The 19,661-nt window shown below is 45.8% G+C and overlaps 1 protein-coding gene across 1 annotated transcript; it reads left to right on the top strand.

Moving 5' to 3' along the window:
- The first annotated feature begins 171 nt into the window (after nt 1–171).
- On the top strand, nt 172–11,815 carry LOC133280921 (tRNA N(3)-methylcytidine methyltransferase METTL2). Its single transcript, XM_061475980.1, has 9 exons — nt 172–283; nt 1,818–1,909; nt 5,554–5,915; nt 7,247–7,296; nt 7,760–7,820; nt 8,793–8,932; nt 9,657–9,763; nt 9,943–10,008; nt 11,330–11,815. The coding sequence occupies exons 1-9, from the start codon at nt 204–206 to the stop codon at nt 11,479–11,481; spliced, it is 1,110 nt and encodes a 369-aa protein (XP_061331964.1). The 5' UTR covers nt 172–203; the 3' UTR covers nt 11,482–11,815.
- The last annotated feature ends 7,846 nt before the right edge of the window (nt 11,816–19,661 follow it).

The raw sequence follows: 19,661 nt of genomic DNA, 5'->3' as shown, positions 1-19,661 counted from the left end.
GGGCTGAGCCCCGGTGTGTAAAACGCGAAATAAAAGCAAGTAAAAGCAAGTAAAAGCAAGTAAAAAGCAGCTTTATCGCCTCTGCCCGCCCCCCCGGCACCGCCGCCATCGCTGAGAGACCGGCCGGCCCTTCCCGCCACCGCTCGCCCGCCCCAGTCCTCTCCCGGGTCGGCGCTTCCGGTTCCGGTGACGCTCGTCCCGTCATGGCGGCGCCCAGGGAGCGGCAGCGCTTCGGGAGGCGCTTCCTCACCGACCCCGCCCGCCTCTTCCAGCACAACGCCTGGTGAGGGCGGCCAGCGCCTCGGCCCGCTCCCGAGCCCCGGGCCCTGTGCGGGGACACCCGGGGCGGTGCTGCCCGGGGCGGCGGGGGGGGGGGGGAGGAGCGCGGGAGGCGGGGGAGGCCTCGTTCTCGCCTGCGGTCTGCGGTGAGGCTCCGTGGAGCGGGGGTCTCGGCAGCCGCGGACACCGGAGCAAGCCCTGGGGGTGCGGGGAAGGGAGGCTGGGCCGGGCCGGGCAGGAGGGCCCTGTTCTGTCCGGGGTGATGATCCCCGTGGGGTCCCGAGCCTTGCTCTGTCCCTTCCAAAGCGGTTGGGATGGTTCAGGCTGCCTTGAGGTTGTAGGAGAATGGGTTGGTTTGCAGCAATTGCTTTATTGCTGTAGTTAGTAACAGTTAAACTATCTGCTTTCAGAAATCTCTAAACCCTTCTCCATCTGTTAGTGGCTAAGGTGTAAATTGTACAATGGTCATGGCACCCATCTGCTCCTGGAACAGTGTGAGATGATGCTAGGTGTTAGCTTGGAATGGGAGGCTTCCTTTGGAGAAAGCTGTTTTCAGATATGTTAAACACCCAAATTTCCTGGGAACTGGAGGTGATTTGCATTTTGGACGGACATACCTCCACTTTTGGTCTCTGGCTGCTGTTCCTTGTTAACAATTGGGTATGTTTAATGTGTAATAAAGGGAGTATGCGCATATATCAGCTTGTCATTCATTTTGGACTCCATTCTGCCAAAGATAGGTTGCAAAAGCGTATCCTCAATGCTGACTTCCTGCAGAAACTCCTAGTAATCTAGCTTTTCCACACTTGACACTTAAGTCTGTGTTTTGTGAGTTAATATCAAAACACTAATTTCTCCTGAGGCCAGAATAGTGCTTCTTGGTCTTTGTATTCTACTTTTCATTCACTTGCTTTAATGAAGAAAGGTCAAGTGAATCACTTTAATGACTCCACAGCTGTGCATTCACATTCAAGTTATTAATGCTTGTTAATGCTTTAAAGCTTCCTGCATATTTTTCTCATAATTGGATTTAAGAGAACACTTTGCCTTCCAAATAACCAAGCTGCCTTTTTTTTTTAACTTCAGAAAAGGTACTTTTCTAAGGCAGATGGTCTGCGTTGGTGACCCCCATGAGTGGAAACACACAAGCACCTACCTGTCCATCACCTGCATAGGAACGAGTGCTTTTCACCCTGTGATGGTGGCAGTTCCTCTCTAAGGAGGCCTGTTTGCGCTGAGTGCCCTCCTTTGTTTACAAGAAGGGTTTATTTCCTCTCAACTTGGTGGAGCATCAAATAGGAAAAAAGATTAGGGGACAGATTGGGTGTCTCTTGGGATCTCTCCCAGTTACATTGTTTGTAATGTTATGAGTGCAGTTCATTCAGAACCGTGCTGATAGCTGTTGTACTGCTGCTGAGCTGGAGTTAGAGCCTGCGGATGAGCTCAGAGCTGTTTGGAAGGTTGTCTGGACCTTTCTCTTTTCTCTCTGTCTGCCCTGTGATTCTCAGCTGAGTAGTTAATCTTATGTTTCACAACAGGGATAATGTGGAATGGTCAGAAGAGCAGGAAGCCAGTGCCAGGAGTAAAGTTCAAGAGAACAGCTCACAGCTATTGCCACAAGATAAACAAGGTACTTTTGGGCAGTCTTCTAATGTTGAGTCTTGACTTGTGCATGCAAGAGTGGAACTGTTACCAGAGCTACATATGCATCATCATTTATTCCTCCCTTCCCCCCTCTTTCAAATCATTCAGAATACATTACCTAGTTGTTGATAATGAAAAATGGAGAAGGAGGAATCTTTCTGTTCTTAATTTACCTTTCTGTGATTCCTCTACCTTCTCCAGCAGCTCATCCTACTGGAACAGAAATGGTCTTAGCTTGGAGGAGTCATCTTGGATTGAGCTTCTTTGTTCATGCTGTGTGTGTTTAAATACTTGTTTGTGTTCCTTGTCAACAAGCTTCTTTTGCTGTAGTGCTGTTGCGTCTGCTTATTTTTGCTCTCTAAAGCTTAACTTCTAGCAGTCAGTCTTCTGTTACTTGCATGCTGTGGAGCTATCTGATAAAAGCTCAGTTTTTCTCTTAAGAAGCTCTAATAAAGTAGTGTCCATATCTCTCTACCAAGTGAGTAACAGCATGATAATGGTTAAATGAGAAGTGAGGAATAATTATCTTATCATGATGGAAGTGTTTATCGTCAGAGAGGCAAAAGAAGAGATTCCAGAGGTTTAATTCCCTCAACCTTGGCTTAAAGGATATTTATATGTCCAAAATGCAATGCTTACCTGAATCTGAATCAAGCTAAAGTTGCACAGCTCTATAGTCAAGTAATACAGCTGAAGCTGTTCCGATTAATGGTGAAGCTGTTCTGGTTAATAACGCATCTTTCCTCCACACCTCTTGCATATCATCCAGTCCCTTAAATGAGGGTGAAATGGCTTCCTGTTCTTTGGTATGATAAGAGACTTGTTTGATGATGATCATATTATATCCTGCTGAGCTCTAGGATGGATCTGTTCCTTTTGTTCAAATTAAATTGAGTGTGTCATCTGTAAGGCGATGCTGAACACTACTGGAGCTATTGAGACACTTCCCATATAGCTTCCAGTTGTGTTCACAATAGCAAATTTAATTATACCAAAGAGCAACCCTTCTAATTTCTTGGATTCCCAGAAGTATCCAGCAGTTTCTATTGTGATGCCCATTGTGTTGAGTTCATTTTAAAATCTGGTTAACATTAAAGGATGCTGTCTGTCATGCTTTGAGAATCTATATGCAACTATGAAATCGTGGAGCAATTTGCTGTTAGAGCAGTTTGTCAGGTCTTCATGATGTATTTCCCAGACTGAACAATGGAGGCCAGTCAAATTTTGATGGTTGCTATTCAGTGGGAAGCGTGTGGAGACAATGGGATGGCTGAAACGTAGGGAAGCCAGCCCAGCCAACTGTGCCTGAAGGGTCTGGTACTTTGGGAATCACTAGTGTCCAAGCAGGAGAACAAAGGCAAGCTATTGGTCATTATGGCTGTATTATTCTGTGGACTTCTTGGGGCTGTCAAAGTTTGTTCTGAAGAAGGAGAGAAGCTCTCTGGGGTATGTTGAAGATGTGTCTTCTGGCTGGGAACAAAGAAAGAAGTGGAAGAGTTTCTTGGATTCCTTTTGAGGCTCCATAATTACCCCCCCATACAATTCAGGGGGTCCCTGGTTGTCTTCCTGTCTTTTGTGAACAGTTACTTTTGTTTGCCCTTCTTCTGCAATGTGAAAGGGTGAGTATGGGCTTGGCTTTGGGGGTGTCCTTACAAAGACGAGCAGCCAAGTCAGGAGTCCTTATCAGAAAGGTCTCTGGAGGAATCTGGCTTGCACGCCGATGTCCCCACGAGCTAATACCACAAAAAGGATTTTGAAGCAAGTGTTTTGTGAACTTTTCTGGCATAAGTTGTGCAGGAAAGTCAAACTGAAAAATGAATATGGTCATTTATTTTGCTTTAAATCTGTTTCTTGCATGATCTTGCATTCATATTGTTACTGATCCTTTATTCCAGTGCTTTGAAAATGCTAGGCTATGAGGTAAAGGAGCTTTAAATAAAGCTTCCACACATGCAGGTTGCAGTACAATAGCTCTTCAATAGTACAATATCCACCAGAATTCCACAATAATTTGACACAGGAAGAGCACAATGTCTTGTTCTGTGTTAGACTGTGGCAAAAATGTGGCTAATCCAAAATGGCTGGGCTGGAATTTTGCCCCAGCACCTCAGGTAAGCATGCCATTGCAGTCAGGCTGTCATGGGATTGTTGGGGTCCAGCCTTGCATATCCCTACTAATACATGGAAGAAGTGACAGCTCAGGAAGGAGCGTGCCAGGGGATGAATCAGTAATGCCCCTTCCTCTGCCATTAGCAGTCACTGAGTTCTCCTATGCAGATAGTAAACTGACTTGACCCTGCATACTTACTTGGAGCTGTGGTGAGATCATAACACAAGCTTACTGCTTTAGTCCAGCATCAGACATTAAAATGTCTTTCAGCTTGGGGTTTAAGGGCAAGGCTTCTTAAAAGGAGAAAATTGTGGTAGTTGAGATAGAGATTGTTTTTATTTATAGCTCTTTGTGCTTCAGGGGTAGATCCTACTAAAAATATAAATATGACTGCCTTCTGAGTTTTCTTAAAGACATTTTTATCTGTATTTGGCTGAGGCTATGTAGTTTTCCAGGCATTCTTGGTTCATCCTAGTATCTCCTTTCATGTATCTTCTAAACACTTCATGCTTTTCAAAAAGACAAATAAAACTGCAGTTCAGATACTAATGCTGCTTAATTTCTGTTAACCCTGCTCCTTGTAGATGTTGGAGAGACGTTATCCATTCTCACATAGAGTTGTCATCTCTAACTGGGGCAGAATCATTTGTATTCAGTAATGCACTTGTTGCTGTGCAAAGATGGCTGAGGAGTTGCATGCAGTTGAAACGCACTTGGGATGTAAAGCACAGGGTGCTGGAATTAGCTCTTCTGAGGGACAGATAACTCATCACATCGGTGAGAATTCAGGAAGCCAGTTGGATTTGTAACTTCCCATGGCAAAAATAGTTTCCCTAGAACTGTGCTTCATCTGAAATCTGCCAAGGTGTGTGGAAATAATTCACTGGATGACTTGAATTTCATTAGATCATGGCTTTGTAAATGTTCTTCCAGCTTTCTGTAATATTCATCTTGCTCCAGGAGTGTGTCCACTTGCTGTGAAATGATAATGCTTGCTGCTAAAGTTAATTCTTACCGTCTACAGTCTGTCCTCCTTAGCTCTTCACTACTACTTTAATGGCAGTGGTCACTTTTGTTGACCCTCCTCTTTTGTTTTCATTTCATAAATGTGTGATGCTCTAACATGCACGGAACTGTGGAAAGCAAAGTGCTGCAGACTGGGCTCTAGCAGTATCCAAGTTACTGTTAGAGATGGAAGTAAAACCTGGATTTCTTCGTTCTAGCGTCCTTCAAAGAGGCCTTTTCTGTAGCCAGCTTCCTTTAAATCCTGCCAGGAGACAGACACTTTCCTCTTCTGCCTCTTTCCCCTCTTTTAGTCCTAACAAAGTGACAGTGAGGATGCAGGCTGAGTGTTGATGTGAGCTGGCAGGATTTAAATAAAGGTGATTTTCAATCCATGACCTTACCTATTAAAGCAGATTGCTGAATAGATGGCTGCAGTGATCATTCACTGTCTGAACTGATTAAACTCCGAGACCTTCTGATTTGACTGCTGGTGATGTTTTTGTTTGTGTTCACAGAGGAATATGAGGTGAATGCTAAGAGGTACTGGGATGACTTTTATAAAATCCATGAAAATGGCTTCTTCAAGGACAGGCACTGGCTGTTCACTGAATTCCCTGAGCTGGCACCTAACAGGAAGCCATGTCAAAATGGGGATTCTCTGCATGAATTTAGTAACAAAGAAGAATCCAGCAGCGAAGAGCTGGGAAGCTGTGAAAATGGACATTGTTCCTTGGAAGCCAGGGCAGAGAATGAGTTAAACCTGATAAAAAGCACACCTAAGATCTGCACAGAGAAGTTGGCTACACAGAAGTATAGTGAACTGAATGAAGGTGATGGGGATTACCCAGGATCATCTGCATCTTACCGTATATTAGAGGTAATAACTGTAAAAAAGAGTTACACATGGAATAGTCCCTTGTGTCAGTGTCAGTGTGACAGGGACTGTCACATGTATCATTGGCAAACAGCAAGTGAATGGGATGATTGCCCTAAGTCAGTAAACTGCAAGAAATAGAAGGCAGCTTAGAACTGAATTAAACCATTAAATCTGTTGGGATTCTTTTGGTTCAGGCTGTGAATTGGCAGAGCACAAGGGCCATAAGAAGTTTGAGAGTTTAAAAGACAAACTGACTATCAGATGTTGAAATAAGCATTTAAAAGTCACCTTTTGAAAAGCTGATTCTTGTCTGTATAAAGCTTTTCCCTTGTCGTGTATGTTTTACATGTTTGCGCTGGCTCTTGTCACATCTTGGGGGGTGTGAAACAAAACAACAAATCCAAGAATGTAAAGATGCTGTTTGCTTTGTTCCTTATGGCCCTTGTAGTAATGGGGAATCTCACATACAGGGTTTGTCCCAGAAAAGTCTGTAGGACTTGTAATAGACAGCTACTAGCAACCTTTTGCTCTGTCACCTCTAGTTTGTTCACTGGGGATACCACTGGTTTTGTTGAATGCTTCACCTTCTATGTAAGTTACACCCACCCATGGAGAGTCAATATGAATTGTCCTTCAGGTTTGTTTAATCTGTGGCTTTAAGACTCCCTCAGACTTTGCATTCATGGTCATTGTGGCTTTCCTGTCTCATCTGAATGCTTAAGTAACATTGTCACTGCAAGCCATTCGTGGTGTTTTCAGCTCAGTCTATTTCCATTTTACTGATTCCTTAAGCATACAGAAGCCAGTTCCTCAAACCCTTCTCTTCAAATGGGAACAAGCAGAAGGAATAATAAGGCAGAATCAGAATAGGCCTGGTCGTAACTTGAGGCAGAGCCATCTAGTGAAGGAAACTTCAAAACAGCAGGTTGTAATTGTAGGAAAGAAAGTTCTCCCTGCATTGCTCTGATTTTCTATGGAAGTGAATGCAACTAATCCATGGCTTTTGCCAGTGCTTCAGTGACTCATACTGGCTGTTACGGTTGGGATTCCAGCAATAACAGTTTTCAAAGGAGTAACAATATATAGCTTGTTAGTGAGATCCCTACGAGAACCGGCTTAGTGGTTTCCCACAAATGCTTATACATAAACCTGCTCCTCAGAGCTGAACATACTCAGATCTTGCAAGGAGATTTGCAAAGGGTCACTGCTGTGCTCAGCTGTTACTCATGAGTTGCTCCTTGGTCCATGGCTGTAAGGGGATGATTTGGAAATACCTGCATGGGAGATGCTGAAGAAGTGATTTTCATTCTGTGTACATCTGCTTTGTGCAGGTTGGCTGTGGTGCTGGAAACACAGTCTTCCCAATTCTACAAACCAACAGGTAAGTAGTTCTCAGTAGGTTTTTACCTGCATGATGCACCAGCCTCCTAAAAACAACTGGCAAAGTGCTGCATGTGTTCTTAGCTTAGACAGTCTCAGATGCAAGTGGTACTTTTGCCATCTGCAACTTCAGATGATTTTGGTTTGACCTTGGAAATACTTGGTCTTAGAATGCAACCCACAAAACATAATGCAAGTTTATATGTCTCATTCTGAAAGCATTTTCACACAGGCCTTAGCGCCTGTTCTGGAAGGAAAAGTAAGCTGTGAGCTCCATATGAGAATAGCTGGGGCGTAAAGGAGTGACTTGATCCAACAGATTTTTCACAAGACATTATTAACAGAGATAGGCTAAAGCCTGGGATTTCTGGCTCCCAATTCTGTACTCTGTGTATTTGAGACATTTCTTAATCCCAGTGCAGCACCTTTATATAAATGATGATCATTTATTTTCTTTCTTTCAGTGATCCAGGCCTATTTGTGTATTGCTGTGATTTTTCTACTACAGCTGTGGATCTTGTCCAGGTAAAGTCAGTGTTGACTTGTGCAGGTAGGAAGTACATGGTGCCAGTTGCATGTGAACACAGATATATCACAGCTGTGTAGCTGTGTTGGCAGCTTTCTTTTCTTTAGCTAGCCCTGATGCCGACCCTTGCACTGGTAATAAGGCAGATGAGCTGTCAAAGATTGCAGAAATGAGGGAAGTTGAAGCTCTCAAAATGTCACACTGGCAGCAGACAACTCAGCCAGATTTTCTTTCCCCAGTGGTTGGCAGCTTTTTTAGCTGAGTAACTGCTCAACCTTGAAAACAGTCAGGCTATTTTTTAACAGGAACTGAAACTGGTTTTGGTTTGTGTGTGCGCGCTGCTGGCACTGCAGTCCTGGGAACGTGGTTTGGGTGCTTCTGCACAGACAGCTGAGGAGGGATACTGTTTTCTGGGGAGCAGGAGTGGAATTTAGTCAAAGGACAAACATTTCAGGTCAGAACAGAACTGAGAATATATGAAGTATCAAGTGTAATCAGTCATTTTATGAGAGGAGATGAGATCGGAAGCACAGCAGCGGAGGCAGCATGCCATTTTATCCTCTTAAGGTGACACAAGCACTGTTTATAGAAGCTACTGCAATCTGTAGCAGCAGCTTTAGAAAACTACACAACTTAAGGCAGCCAGGTTTGATTTTGGTGTATAGGGAGCAGTTTGCTTGTATTTGAAGTGAATATTGATTTCAGAGACACAGAGGGGGGCCCTGACACTCTTGCTTTTGTATAGATGACTAGTTTAATAGTGTAAATCTCTCACTTTTTACCACTATTAATGGAAAATCTGACCTTATAATCATCCCTCAGTCCAGTACTGGGGTTTTGGCAGTGCTGATTGCCTGACTTGTTACAAGTCCAAAGCTCTTTGTAAATCTCCCATGAATACTCCCACATCCAGATAACACTGAGATCAAGGTCTGCTGCTTATGCTTTTATTTCTCTCTTCTTAAATACAGAACAATGCAGAATATGATTCTTCTCGCTGCTTTGTGTTCGTCCATGACCTGTGCAACGACCAAAGTCCTTTCCCAATGCCAGAAAAGAGTCTTGACGTTGTTATTCTTATCTTTGTCCTCTCGGCGATTCTCCCAGAGAAGTAAGTTGGAATAATTCCTTCTGGCTGCGGAAGATAATGCATATAGGAGTTGAGCCCTTTAACAGTAGCTGCCCTCATAGCAAGCAAAAGTTCTGGTCCAGTTTTCCATTAAGCCTCTGAAAATGGCATTAGCAGGTACTTCAAGCTGTAATAACTCTTGGTGCAGGGTAGGTGTGATTTGAAAGTGGGAAATGGCTATAGGTGCACTTGCTCCCCACTTCTGAACCCCAGCCACACTGAGCACTCTGCACCCATTTGTGGAATATATGCTGCTAGATTTTAAAGCTCAAAGGCTGCATTGATTTCTCAGATGGGAGGTGGTGAGAAGGGAGGGGACAGGTTCAGGAGTGCTGTGATTTTGGTGTGACTGTTACAGCCTACTGCTTTTTGTTCCCTTCGGTTTTATTTCACAGCATTTTTCATGTTCACTCCTTGTTTTCCAGAAACCAGTGGAAATCCTTTTGTAATCAGTAAGAGAGAGCACTTAATCCTTGCTGTGGCAGGCTAAGTTATCATTGGAGAGAAAAACGAAGCAGAATCGGGGAGTGTCAGAAGTAAGGCAGCCAAATAAAATCAACTCACCTAAGTCTGAGAGAGCTCAGAGAAGTGCTGGCTTTTGGCTGCTCTTTGTATGAAGTCAAAACACATAAAACTTGATACTTTGTGGAAAGTATGAGCATCATTTTGCAGACTGTTGGCTAATTCTGCTTTGTTCTTTCCTCAGGATGCAAGGCATTGTTAACAGACTGAGTCGTCTTCTGAAACCAGGAGGGATGATTTTGTTGCGAGATTATGGCCGTTACGACCTGGCCCAGCTTCGGTTTAGGAAAGGTATTTTCTTCTCCTCTGAGTAGTCTTGCTGCATCACTACTAGGTGCTCCTGCTCTGGAGTAGTGTCTACCCCATGTAGAAGACACACAGTTTGTGCTGGGAGAAGTGCCTCTTGTTGAATGGCAGTTGTTGATATTTAAATGATAGCTGGTAACTGTTTAAATCCCTCTTCTCCTTAGGTCAGTGTCTGTCTGATAACTTCTATGTGAGAGGTGATGGCACCAGAGTCTATTTCTTCACACAAGGTAGGAAGCAATAAAACATCCTCTCTGACTCTCCTCACCTTTTTCTGTCCCTGTGTCCTCAGGTTTTGCCACTAGCTCTTTACACCCTGTCTTCCTTGGAGCAGGGGGGAATGTTCAAGTGTCTCTCAATTGCACAGGGACCTGGGCTTATCACTTGCTAATGTGAATATGGTGTGGTGAATTCCATAGTGGAAAATCCTTCTACAGAAAGACTAATGTGTTTGCTGCACTGGGAGGGGTGGGATTGGAGGAGCTCTCCTTGAATCTTGTGAGATGGACATCACTTGGAGGAACTTCTTCTAGCTTCAGTATCCTCCCATGAGGAAATAGGTAGGACATAGTTGAGCACTGAGGCAGCCTCTCCAGTTCTGCTGCTGCTTGGTGTTCAGCAGAGTTGTGTTCTCCCTGCTTATCACCATTAGTGCCTCCAGTCACTTCCACTCTGCCCCGCTGCGTGGTCAGTTTTAGAGCAGTGACACAACTGCAACAAGCTCTTCCCTTCTGCAGTGCACAAGTCTGGTGTTTAATGCGTGTTTGGCAGACGCTTCATGATGGCAAGCATCTGATAAAAGAGCACAAGCTGGGACCTGTTACCCTTTTCTACAGAAACTCCATACAAGTCACGTGCTCCCAGCCTGCAGTTGAACAAGCTCTCTGCTGCTCAGCAGGACTTGCTCTGGCTTTGCCCACAGCCAGTGTGCTGGGGCACCATGATCCTTATTTGCTTGGTCAGGAATACCTGCCAGTGTAAGTGCTGCCAGCCTCGAGGGCTCTTAGTGCTTTGATTGGGCCCCAGCAGGGTGTGGTTTCTGTAAGGATTTTATTCCCAAACTTAACCTTAATGAATCCCATTCCCCTCCAGCCTCTACAGCACACATCTCATTGCCACCATTTAAAAGCGTAGGGCCGATCCCATTCTTTGCTCTTGCAGACTCGGAAATTCTTCTGGGGAGAGTGGGGAGGGGGGAAGGAATGGATCTGTCCCTACTCGCCAGAAGATGCTCCCTTAACCAGTTACTAGAGGCAGTACCCATGTCTGAAAGTGCTGCTGTTTTCTTTGTCAAGTCTGTGTCATACCAGTTGTCCTCCAAATACTTCTTCCCTTCTTTGCTAGAAGGTAACTGAAAGGAAACTAGAGAAAGTGTGATCTTAATCCCCCCCCATAGTAGATGAGTTAAGTCCTGTCTGATCTTTACGTTTCCCTGCCAGAGTGAGATGGTAAGTTTCCTCTGTTTCATCTTTCAACGTAGTTTAGCTCTCACTGTGAGCAGGCATCAGTTAGATGAAAGCTCAATCTCCTCCATCTCCTCTCTACTTCCAGATGAATTAGATGAGCTCTTCACAAGAGCTGGGCTGGAGAAAATCCAGAACCTGGTTGACCGGCGGCTGCAAGTGAACCGAGGGAAACAGGTGACCATGTATCGAGTATGGATCCAGTGCAAATACCTCAAGCCTGCTGGCCCTCAGCCGTGAGGACACGTGGCATGCTGCTTAGGTTGGAGCCTCTCTGCGGCCACATGCAGTGTCTCCTCTTGGTGAGACGTGGTTTTACGGAGTTCAGCACACACGAGACCTCAGTGCCTTTTCCAGTGCTTAGCATCACTTCCAGGGAGTGGAAGGACGGATGCTTTAAGAGGAGATCAAGCAGTGCTTTAGATGTCTTGCTGCTGGTCTGAGTTTTTAACTTCTTTATGGTTTTAACAACGTAAGGAATGGTTGTGCTGTCTTCCAGCAGCTGAGCAAGTTGAGTAGTGAGTCACTCTTACTCTGCATTTCCACATGAAACAGAAGGAAAGCTTTGACCTTACCTCTGTGTTGTGTACTCCTGTCTTGGGAACAAAAACCATACAAATGGTAAATCTCCTCTCTGCAGCTGGTCATGAGGCCTAATAGGAATCCCTTTCCCAGCTTATCTCATGCAGCTCTCTTCTGCTCATTCACGTTTGTGCAAATCCACAAGTTAAAAATGCCTCAATTGAGGTCAGGAGCTGAGACCATGCTGGTTTCTCTTTGCCACCCTCCTCCTGGATGCCTTATGGTGTGCACACAACCTGCGAAGAAAGCAGATTATGCTGCTTTGCCATCACTGCCCTCAAGGGTGTTCATAGAGGGAGCTAGCGCTCTATAGAGCAGGTGCCACAAACATATTTAAGGCAGGGTCAGGTTTTTGAAGGGGGCTGATGCCAGTTTGGGGCACCTCCAGAGCATCACAAGCAGCTCATGGGAGCAGGGTTTCCCCAGAATTCCCTGCTTTTTCTGCAACCCCAGGTCACAGACTGTATTGCCCTGTCCTGGTGGTGTGCTAAACCCAAGCAGACAGGACACCTATCTTGGATAAGAAGTCTGAAGTGTGTCACCCACTCTTGATTCATTTCTTAGAGGAAGCCAACACTGTGGCTTTCTGAAGGTATTCCCCCACCTTTGACAGCAAATATCTTTTACCTCAGCTTGTTTTCTTTTGTTATTTTTAGGGTGTGGTACAACAAGCATTAGAATAAAGTTTGTGGTAGTGCTTTTCAGTGCTAGTTTGATTAATATAAGTCAGGCTTCCCCAGAAGCTCACGTGCTTCTGCACGCCTGATCTGAAGGATTTGGGCCACCGTTAGGTAACTGCAGCTTTGCTCTCTTGCGTTATTCTCATCTCTCAGGAAGGGAAAGCCTTGGCTGGTATCTGCTCCCTTGTTTTAGATCATGAAGTACCAAAGTCTGTTGTTTGTGCGCCGCTGGCTGAAGAGCAGTTTGTGCTATGCAGAGTGTGTATGGTTTGTTAGCTGGACACTTGTATTTGTAGCTTACAGTTGCCTAAGAATAACTGTCAACTCTAGCGACATAGGTTATGAAATAACTGCTGTCTTGAAACAGAGGAGAAAGGGTAGAAAGATGAGGAAATGCCATTGCTATCTTTGGAGAGTCAGCAGGAGTCTGCAGAGTCAAACCAGAAGCACCTTGATGTGTTAAAGGGGTTGTAGCAATACTTTCTGCTGGGCATGTGGCAGCATGATAGGTTCACAACTTCTGTGTTGCTGGGTCACCCTGCACATGTTAGTGTGTGTGCTGCTTCTGGGTATGGACACTTCAGCCCTTGCTGTGGAAAGGTGACCCAGCAAATCCGTCCACACCACAGAGGCAGGCTGCAGAGCTGGGGTGGGAATAGGAATGCACCACTGCTCGTTTTACTATATCTAGCTCTTCAGTAATATTGGAAGGGAATCAATCAAATAACTGGGAAGAGCATTCCCATTCAGCTTTTTCACTGTATTTTCTAAAGAGACTTTCCAGTGTCTGAAATGGACACAAAATAGGCACATTTGGTTTCTGCCAGGCACAAGCCTGACCAAACCCAGAAGCTGTGCAATCGCTGCTGTGTTTTCATGCTAAACCTACAAAGTCCGGTTCCTTGGCAAGGTTGGTACCTCAGGCAAGGTCTAGGCAAAACAGAGCTCAAGGCTTCTGGGAGCAGAGCAAGCTCATGGCTCTTCATCTTATCCAGGCAAAGACTCAGGCTTAGCAAAAGGAGTCTTGTGAGTGCTTGATGTGACGTGACTCATGTAACCAGCTCCGTCGCTTCCAGTGAGAGACCTCCCATGTGTTACTGGTGCCTTCTGCAGTTCCCTGGGGTCCTTTCCCTCTTGGTCCCTGGAGGGAGACCTCCTCCTGGGATAGCTTTATCTCCTTGGAAGGAAAATTATTGACTGGGGTAAACAAGCAGCATAATTAGTGGGAATTAAAGTAATTTGAAAAATGCCTTATTAATCATCCAAAGGCTTGTAAGCAGCGCAGGAAAATATGTTCTTAATTATAAACATGATTTATTTGAAGTTGATGGACTCCCCTTTAAATTTCAACTCCCAAATGGGAGAAAATGAAGGCTAGTAATTTATTTGTTTCTACTTTCAAGGCTCCATCCCAGTTGCCTGCCTGGTTTTGACTTGGGCTTCATGCAAAAACTTGCAGCCCTGTGAGCCTGCAGCCATTGAAGTGGCTCTTTGCCTTTCTTAATGCTTTTCGTCCTGCTGGAGTATTTAAGCACTCACTTGACATGACCCGTGCTGGGCAGACATACTTTTGTTTCCAGTCCTGTTCATGGTGTTCAGAAAGCAAGAAGTTAATGGCCTTGAATTGAGCCAGGCCTCCTCCAGACAGGCACTGCCTGAGCTGCCTTCATTAATCTCCGCCAGCTCCTGTTCTCTCTGAAGCTGCTGCTCTCCTGCCACTCCAGCCTTGCCTCCCACACAGCTCTGCTCAGGTACCTTGGTCCTGACTTGCAGCGCCTTCTGCCATTCCCACCTTGGGCCTGCTGAGCAGGCTGGGTTGCACAACAGCTTCCTAGCATGTTCAAAGGGAATCTCCAAATTGGCTTTTACCATATTAAAAAGCCAGGTTAAGTGCCTTTTTTCTCTTCCTTTTTAGCAGTGTTACATTAGCTTTAATGCCATTCTGAACATATCTGCTCTGGTTTTCTTTCCAGCATTCCAGTCTTGTGGTCTGTGGCTTACAGGCAGTGCCAGTGTAGTTTGTTGAACCTCCCAAGCAGAAGAGATGATTTCATTGCTCTTCAGAGGCACTGCCCCTCCGATTCTGGAGCCAGACATTGTTCCACTTTGGAAAGTCTGGTCCTGGCTCTTGCCAGAGGATAGTGGATTTCCTTGGAGGTTCGTAGATTGTTTTGGCTGCAAGGGAACTTTATCATCACCTATTCTGACCCTTTGCATAACCCTTTCATGTAGGGATTATGGCATTAAGCCTGTCCTTCGGAAAGGCTTTTCATTCCAGCCGTGATGCTGGGGGCTCCAAGGAATGGCGAAGAACCCTTTGACATCGATCTCCGCACAGCATCCTGGTTGGAAACTGGGAGGCAGGAAGGGAACAAGGAAGGTAAAGATGACAAGAGGCTGTGGAGTATTTCTGATACCATTACTTCAAACTTAAAGAAATTGTAAATTCCACTGAAAATTGGAGCTTTCTCAGGATCTTCCCACAGAGAAGTGGGAAACAGCAGCAGTTCTGAGTGATTTGTATTGTTACAACAGTACTCATCAAAATGCTTCTCACAGAAGTATGTGAGACCAGACATGTGTCTTCTCTCTCAGATACTTCAGCTCCACCTTCTCAGGGTATGGCACCACCATTTCTAATTCTGGACTTAGTTGCAGAGCTCCAGGATAAATGAGACCTGGTTATTTTCAATAAAGAACCTCCATGCATGCATGCCAGTGGCTTTTGGCATCGCATCCTAACTAAAGCCAAAAGAGCATCTTTTTGTTGTTGGCATTGGGATGAGCCCTGACTGGTCCCCAGCTGGATTCCCTGCAGGAATCACAGACCCAAACTGAGTGTAACTTTGTCCTGAGCACAAATGAAAGATGCACAGGATCCAGTGCCTGGAAGTGAGGGCATGGATGGGGATATGGCTGCAAGGATTAAGTTATTAAGGGGGTTGTGGAGCATCCTTCCGTCCCTGTAAAGGCAGAAGGAGTGAAACTGAGTCATGCAGTCTTTTTTGTCCTGATCAGTCAGCTAGGCCTGATTTGTCAGTCCCAGCAGTGCCACCACTTTTGGTTTGGTGCCGTAATGGGGAAGATTAATCCAGAAGAGAAGACACATGGTCAGGATCAGTTTTCCTATTGTAGCTAATCACCTGCCCTGACAGGGGGTGTGCTTGGCACATGTCTTTTGGTACCGTGTACATAGGATTCTGACTCCAACACTGTTGTCATGTCTGTTTTCAGGGCAAGATGGAAATTACTACAAAAGCAAGGAGAAGGAAGGAATTTTTTGGAGGACTCCCCTGTGCTCTAGAGGCAGAGGAATTGTGAGCTCTGTGTTTCACCAGCAAAGCTCTGGAGTTTGTGCTTTGCTCTTGCTGAAGGCAGTAGGTTCCTGTGCTAAGTGCCTTGCTGAATGGGAACTTGTATTGCTGTGAAAGTGGGACACAGCACAGGAAATTACCTGTGTAGGCAACAGTGAGTGCTAATCTGAACTAAATAGGATAAGCCATCTTTGTTATGGAGAGCACAAGCCAGCCCTGGCAACTTGGCTGGAACACAGGCAGGGAGAAGAAGGAAGGGAATCTTAGCCATGTGTGCCTCTGCTTTCACCTCGTGCCCAAAGGCTGTCTGCTATGGCAGGAGGTGTCATGCCAGTGAAAGCTTTTACTCTTGAAAACACAGTCTTTGATGCTCAGTTGGATGAGAGGGAACTGGCTGTGGTTGATGGCAAAGATCACTGGCAAGTCTGACGTGTCAGCACCTGTCTGGAGCTCCCAGCCTGTTGGTCCATAGCTGTTTCCAGGAAAGAAGAACATCCTGGTGAGGTTGGACCCTGCTGCTCTAAACTGTGCTCCCTGCTATAGAATAACCCCAAGGAGTCTTCACTGCAAGCACCAACACAGCGTGTGAACACCAACTTGATTTTGGGGTGGGGTGTGAGCAGGACTGCAGTCTCCAGGTTGGTTTAAGGGTTTGTAGTCCAAAGGATCCTTGTGGCTCTTGCATCTTCATGTTATTTTTCAGCTCGTGTGGAGTGGAAAGTTGCTGTTTGTATCCCAGGCCCTCTGTAGAGGGGAACACTGGGTGATGTGCTCTTCAGCAACGAGTGCAGAGGTTCCCTGCCACCCTTCTCCATGGGCACTGCATGTGGCTCTCCTCATTTAGAGAGGAAAACTGGTTGTTCTCTCCTCAGATTATATCATCATCCATGGGACCAAGCACAAGGCATGATACCCAGCCTGCAGTCTTTACACAGCCACGTGTTTCTTTCCACACTCAGTGCTAAGGGTCGATGTAAAGAGGTCAATGTAGATTGAGGTTGCATGGAAAACTAAACGTGGCTTTTCCTTAACTTCAAATGACTTCTTCCCTACTGAGACAGGCCTTATGAAGGTTGGGATGTATTTAACAGTCACACAGAGGCTGAATATACTTGCAGAAGAAATGTGCATGCTCCAGCTTTACAACAGGAAGTTGATTTAATTTTTCTCTTACACAAATCTCAGAGCAGTGTGTTTAATTGAGCCTTTCAAAAGCCCTGTAAGGTAACGTGCTATTATGCTCATTTCAGGCAGGAGGAAGAGAAGCAGGGTCAAATCCTGATGAGAATAATACCCTCTTGTATTCTAGGAAGCTGATAGTGAGGACAGGGAAAGACTTGCTGGCAGACAAAGGAGAATCACATCATTTCAGGTGTGTGCAGCAGAAAACTAGTGGATTTTGACAGTACCATGTGCTTTGGGGAAGGTGGACACAATCACAGGGCTGTGAATTTTGGTTTCCCTCAGCCAGGGCATGGTGTTTGTGCAGATCCAGGTACCCCTACATGAGGGCTGCCTCCTCCAGCAGGCAGGACATGTGCTCCTTTGGATCAGGGAACTGCTCTGAGGTTGCACTTGGCTCGCTGCATGTGTGGAGGCTGAGGGACCTGGATGCGTTCCTACTGGGTTTGGGTATCAAAGCCTCCCTAATGGGATACCTGAAGGTGTAGACAGAGGGAGGGGCAGGAACAACCTCCCAGATAAACTCCATTGTGTGGGAGGGTGGAGGCTCTCCGAATGGCCTCAGGAAGGAGTCAGGCGATGGCATGTTATCTCTGAGTAGCTGAGATACCAGCCTTCTCCCTGTCTAATGGAAATGAGGAAAAGACCCTTTTAATGCTCTTAGGGGAGGGAAAGGCTGTGCTTACTATGCTTACTAGACACTGGAGAATCCACACAAGGGTGAGCTCCTTTGAATGCCCCATGTATTGCCCACTTCGCTTGCAACTTAGGTGCGAGAGAATCCACTCTGCAGACAAAGGTTGGCATCTTCTGGCTGTGATGCTTAGAGGTGAGGTCACCCCGCAGTGCTGAAGCCTTAAGAAACATGTTAAGAGCTGAAATATTGTGGGCTTTATCCTCTGAATGGCTGTAAAATGTTTGTATTTGAGAGGACTGATGCCAGGTTTTAGATTTCAAAATCTATTTGATGCTTTCCTCAAGTCCCCAGCTCCTGGTGTCCTGTTATCACTGAGGAATCTCAAGCTCTCTTTTTGTGTATGTGTTACGTTAGGGCAGTACATTTCTAGACCTCATGGTAGCACAGAAATGCTGGTGAAATCTCAGAGTATTTCACAGCCTGGAAAGCAAATGCAGGTCACCAAAAACACATCAAAAAGAGCAGGAGCTTGGCTCCTGGTGTTTTATCTTCACAAAGTTCAAGATAGGGGGAGCTTGTTACATGTTGTGTTAAAATACCTCAAATCTTTCCAAGTTCTGGTCCAATCTGGCATGGGTTAACAGTGGAGCTGGGGTGTGAAGGCAGGGGTTTGCCCTTCCGTTTCTAAGCTTGTGCTACCCAAGGGGAGCTTGTGGGGGCAGCTCCAGTGGAGTTCAGTGACAAAGGGAATTGCTATGGCAGCTGAGTAGCTCTTCAAAACATAGAATCCCAGACTGGTTTGTGTTAGAAGGCACCTTAAAGCTCATCCAGTTCCAACATGTGCCACGGGCAGGGACACCTTCCCCTAGAGCAGCTTGCTCCAAGCCCCTGTGTCCAGCCTGGCCTTGAACACTGCAGGGATGGGGCAGCCACAGCTTCTCTGGGCACCCTGTGCCAGCGCCTCAGCACCCTCACAGCAGAGAACTTCTTCCTTATATGTAACATGAACTTCCCCTGTTTCAGTTTGAACCCGTCACCACTTGTCCTATCACTCCAGTCCCTGATGAAGAGTCCCTCCCCAGCATCCCTGTAGCCCCCCTTCAGATACTGGAAGCTGCTCTGAGGTCTCCACACAGCTTCTCTTCTCCAGGCTGAACAGCCCCAATGTTCTCAGCCTGGCTCCATACAGGAGCTGCTCCAGCCCCTGATCATGCTCGTGGCCTCCTCTGGACTTGCTCCAACAGCTCCATGTCCTCCTTATGTTGAGGACACCAGAGCTGCACACAGTGCTGCAAGGGGGGTCTCAGGAGAGCATGATACAAATGTGATGTGCCAAGGATATTGCTGACACCCAAGGTGAGAGCTGCCATGGGGGATGTGATAGGAAGCATCAGCACCAGCTGATGGTGGACCTGGAGAGCAGGAGGAACCTGGCAGAGGTGATGGTGGACAAGGGCTGGCTTGCCCCCATGAATGATGTACTGCTTAATCAGCCATGTATGATCTGTGTTGCTCATAACCATATAGTCACCAGCTCTCAAACTAGCTCCTCTAAAAGGACCAGAGCTCAGGGGCTCTTACAAAGTGAACGAAAAAGGGGGAAAACCACAATAGTTTTTGTGTGTCACTCAAGTATGGGCTGGAAGAAGTTTTCCTGTATGAGAATTGTGGAGGTCCAAATACTCTCTTCTCTTGCTGGGCCACAAAGTCAAATGTACTGAAACTGTTCCCAAACTGAAATACTATGGGGAAAACCAAGTTGAGATCAACGCAGTTTTGCTTTGCCAACCTTAACGGTTTTACTTTTGGTGCTTGATCAGCTTTTAGAAGCAGCATCTTAAAAGTTGACACTCGAATTTTTAATGGAATCTGAAGTTTTCTTACACAAAATGATTCAATCTTTACCTGTTTCAACCACTTCGAATGAGAAAACCTTTCCCTGTAAAACCAAAACCTCACAAACTCCCTTGTTCTTGCCAGCACATTCCGGTAAGTTGGCTTTTCTTATTTAGAAAAGAAGCTGGG

Source organism: Pezoporus flaviventris, unplaced genomic scaffold (assembly GCF_033815535.1).
Source record: "Pezoporus flaviventris isolate CSIRO_AGI_PZ_B2104156 unplaced genomic scaffold, CSIRO_AGI_Pfla_v1 ptg000091l, whole genome shotgun sequence".
NCBI classification, from domain to species: Eukaryota; Metazoa; Chordata; class Aves; order Psittaciformes; family Psittacidae; genus Pezoporus; species Pezoporus flaviventris.
This window is presented reverse-complemented; position numbering and strand designations above follow the sequence as displayed.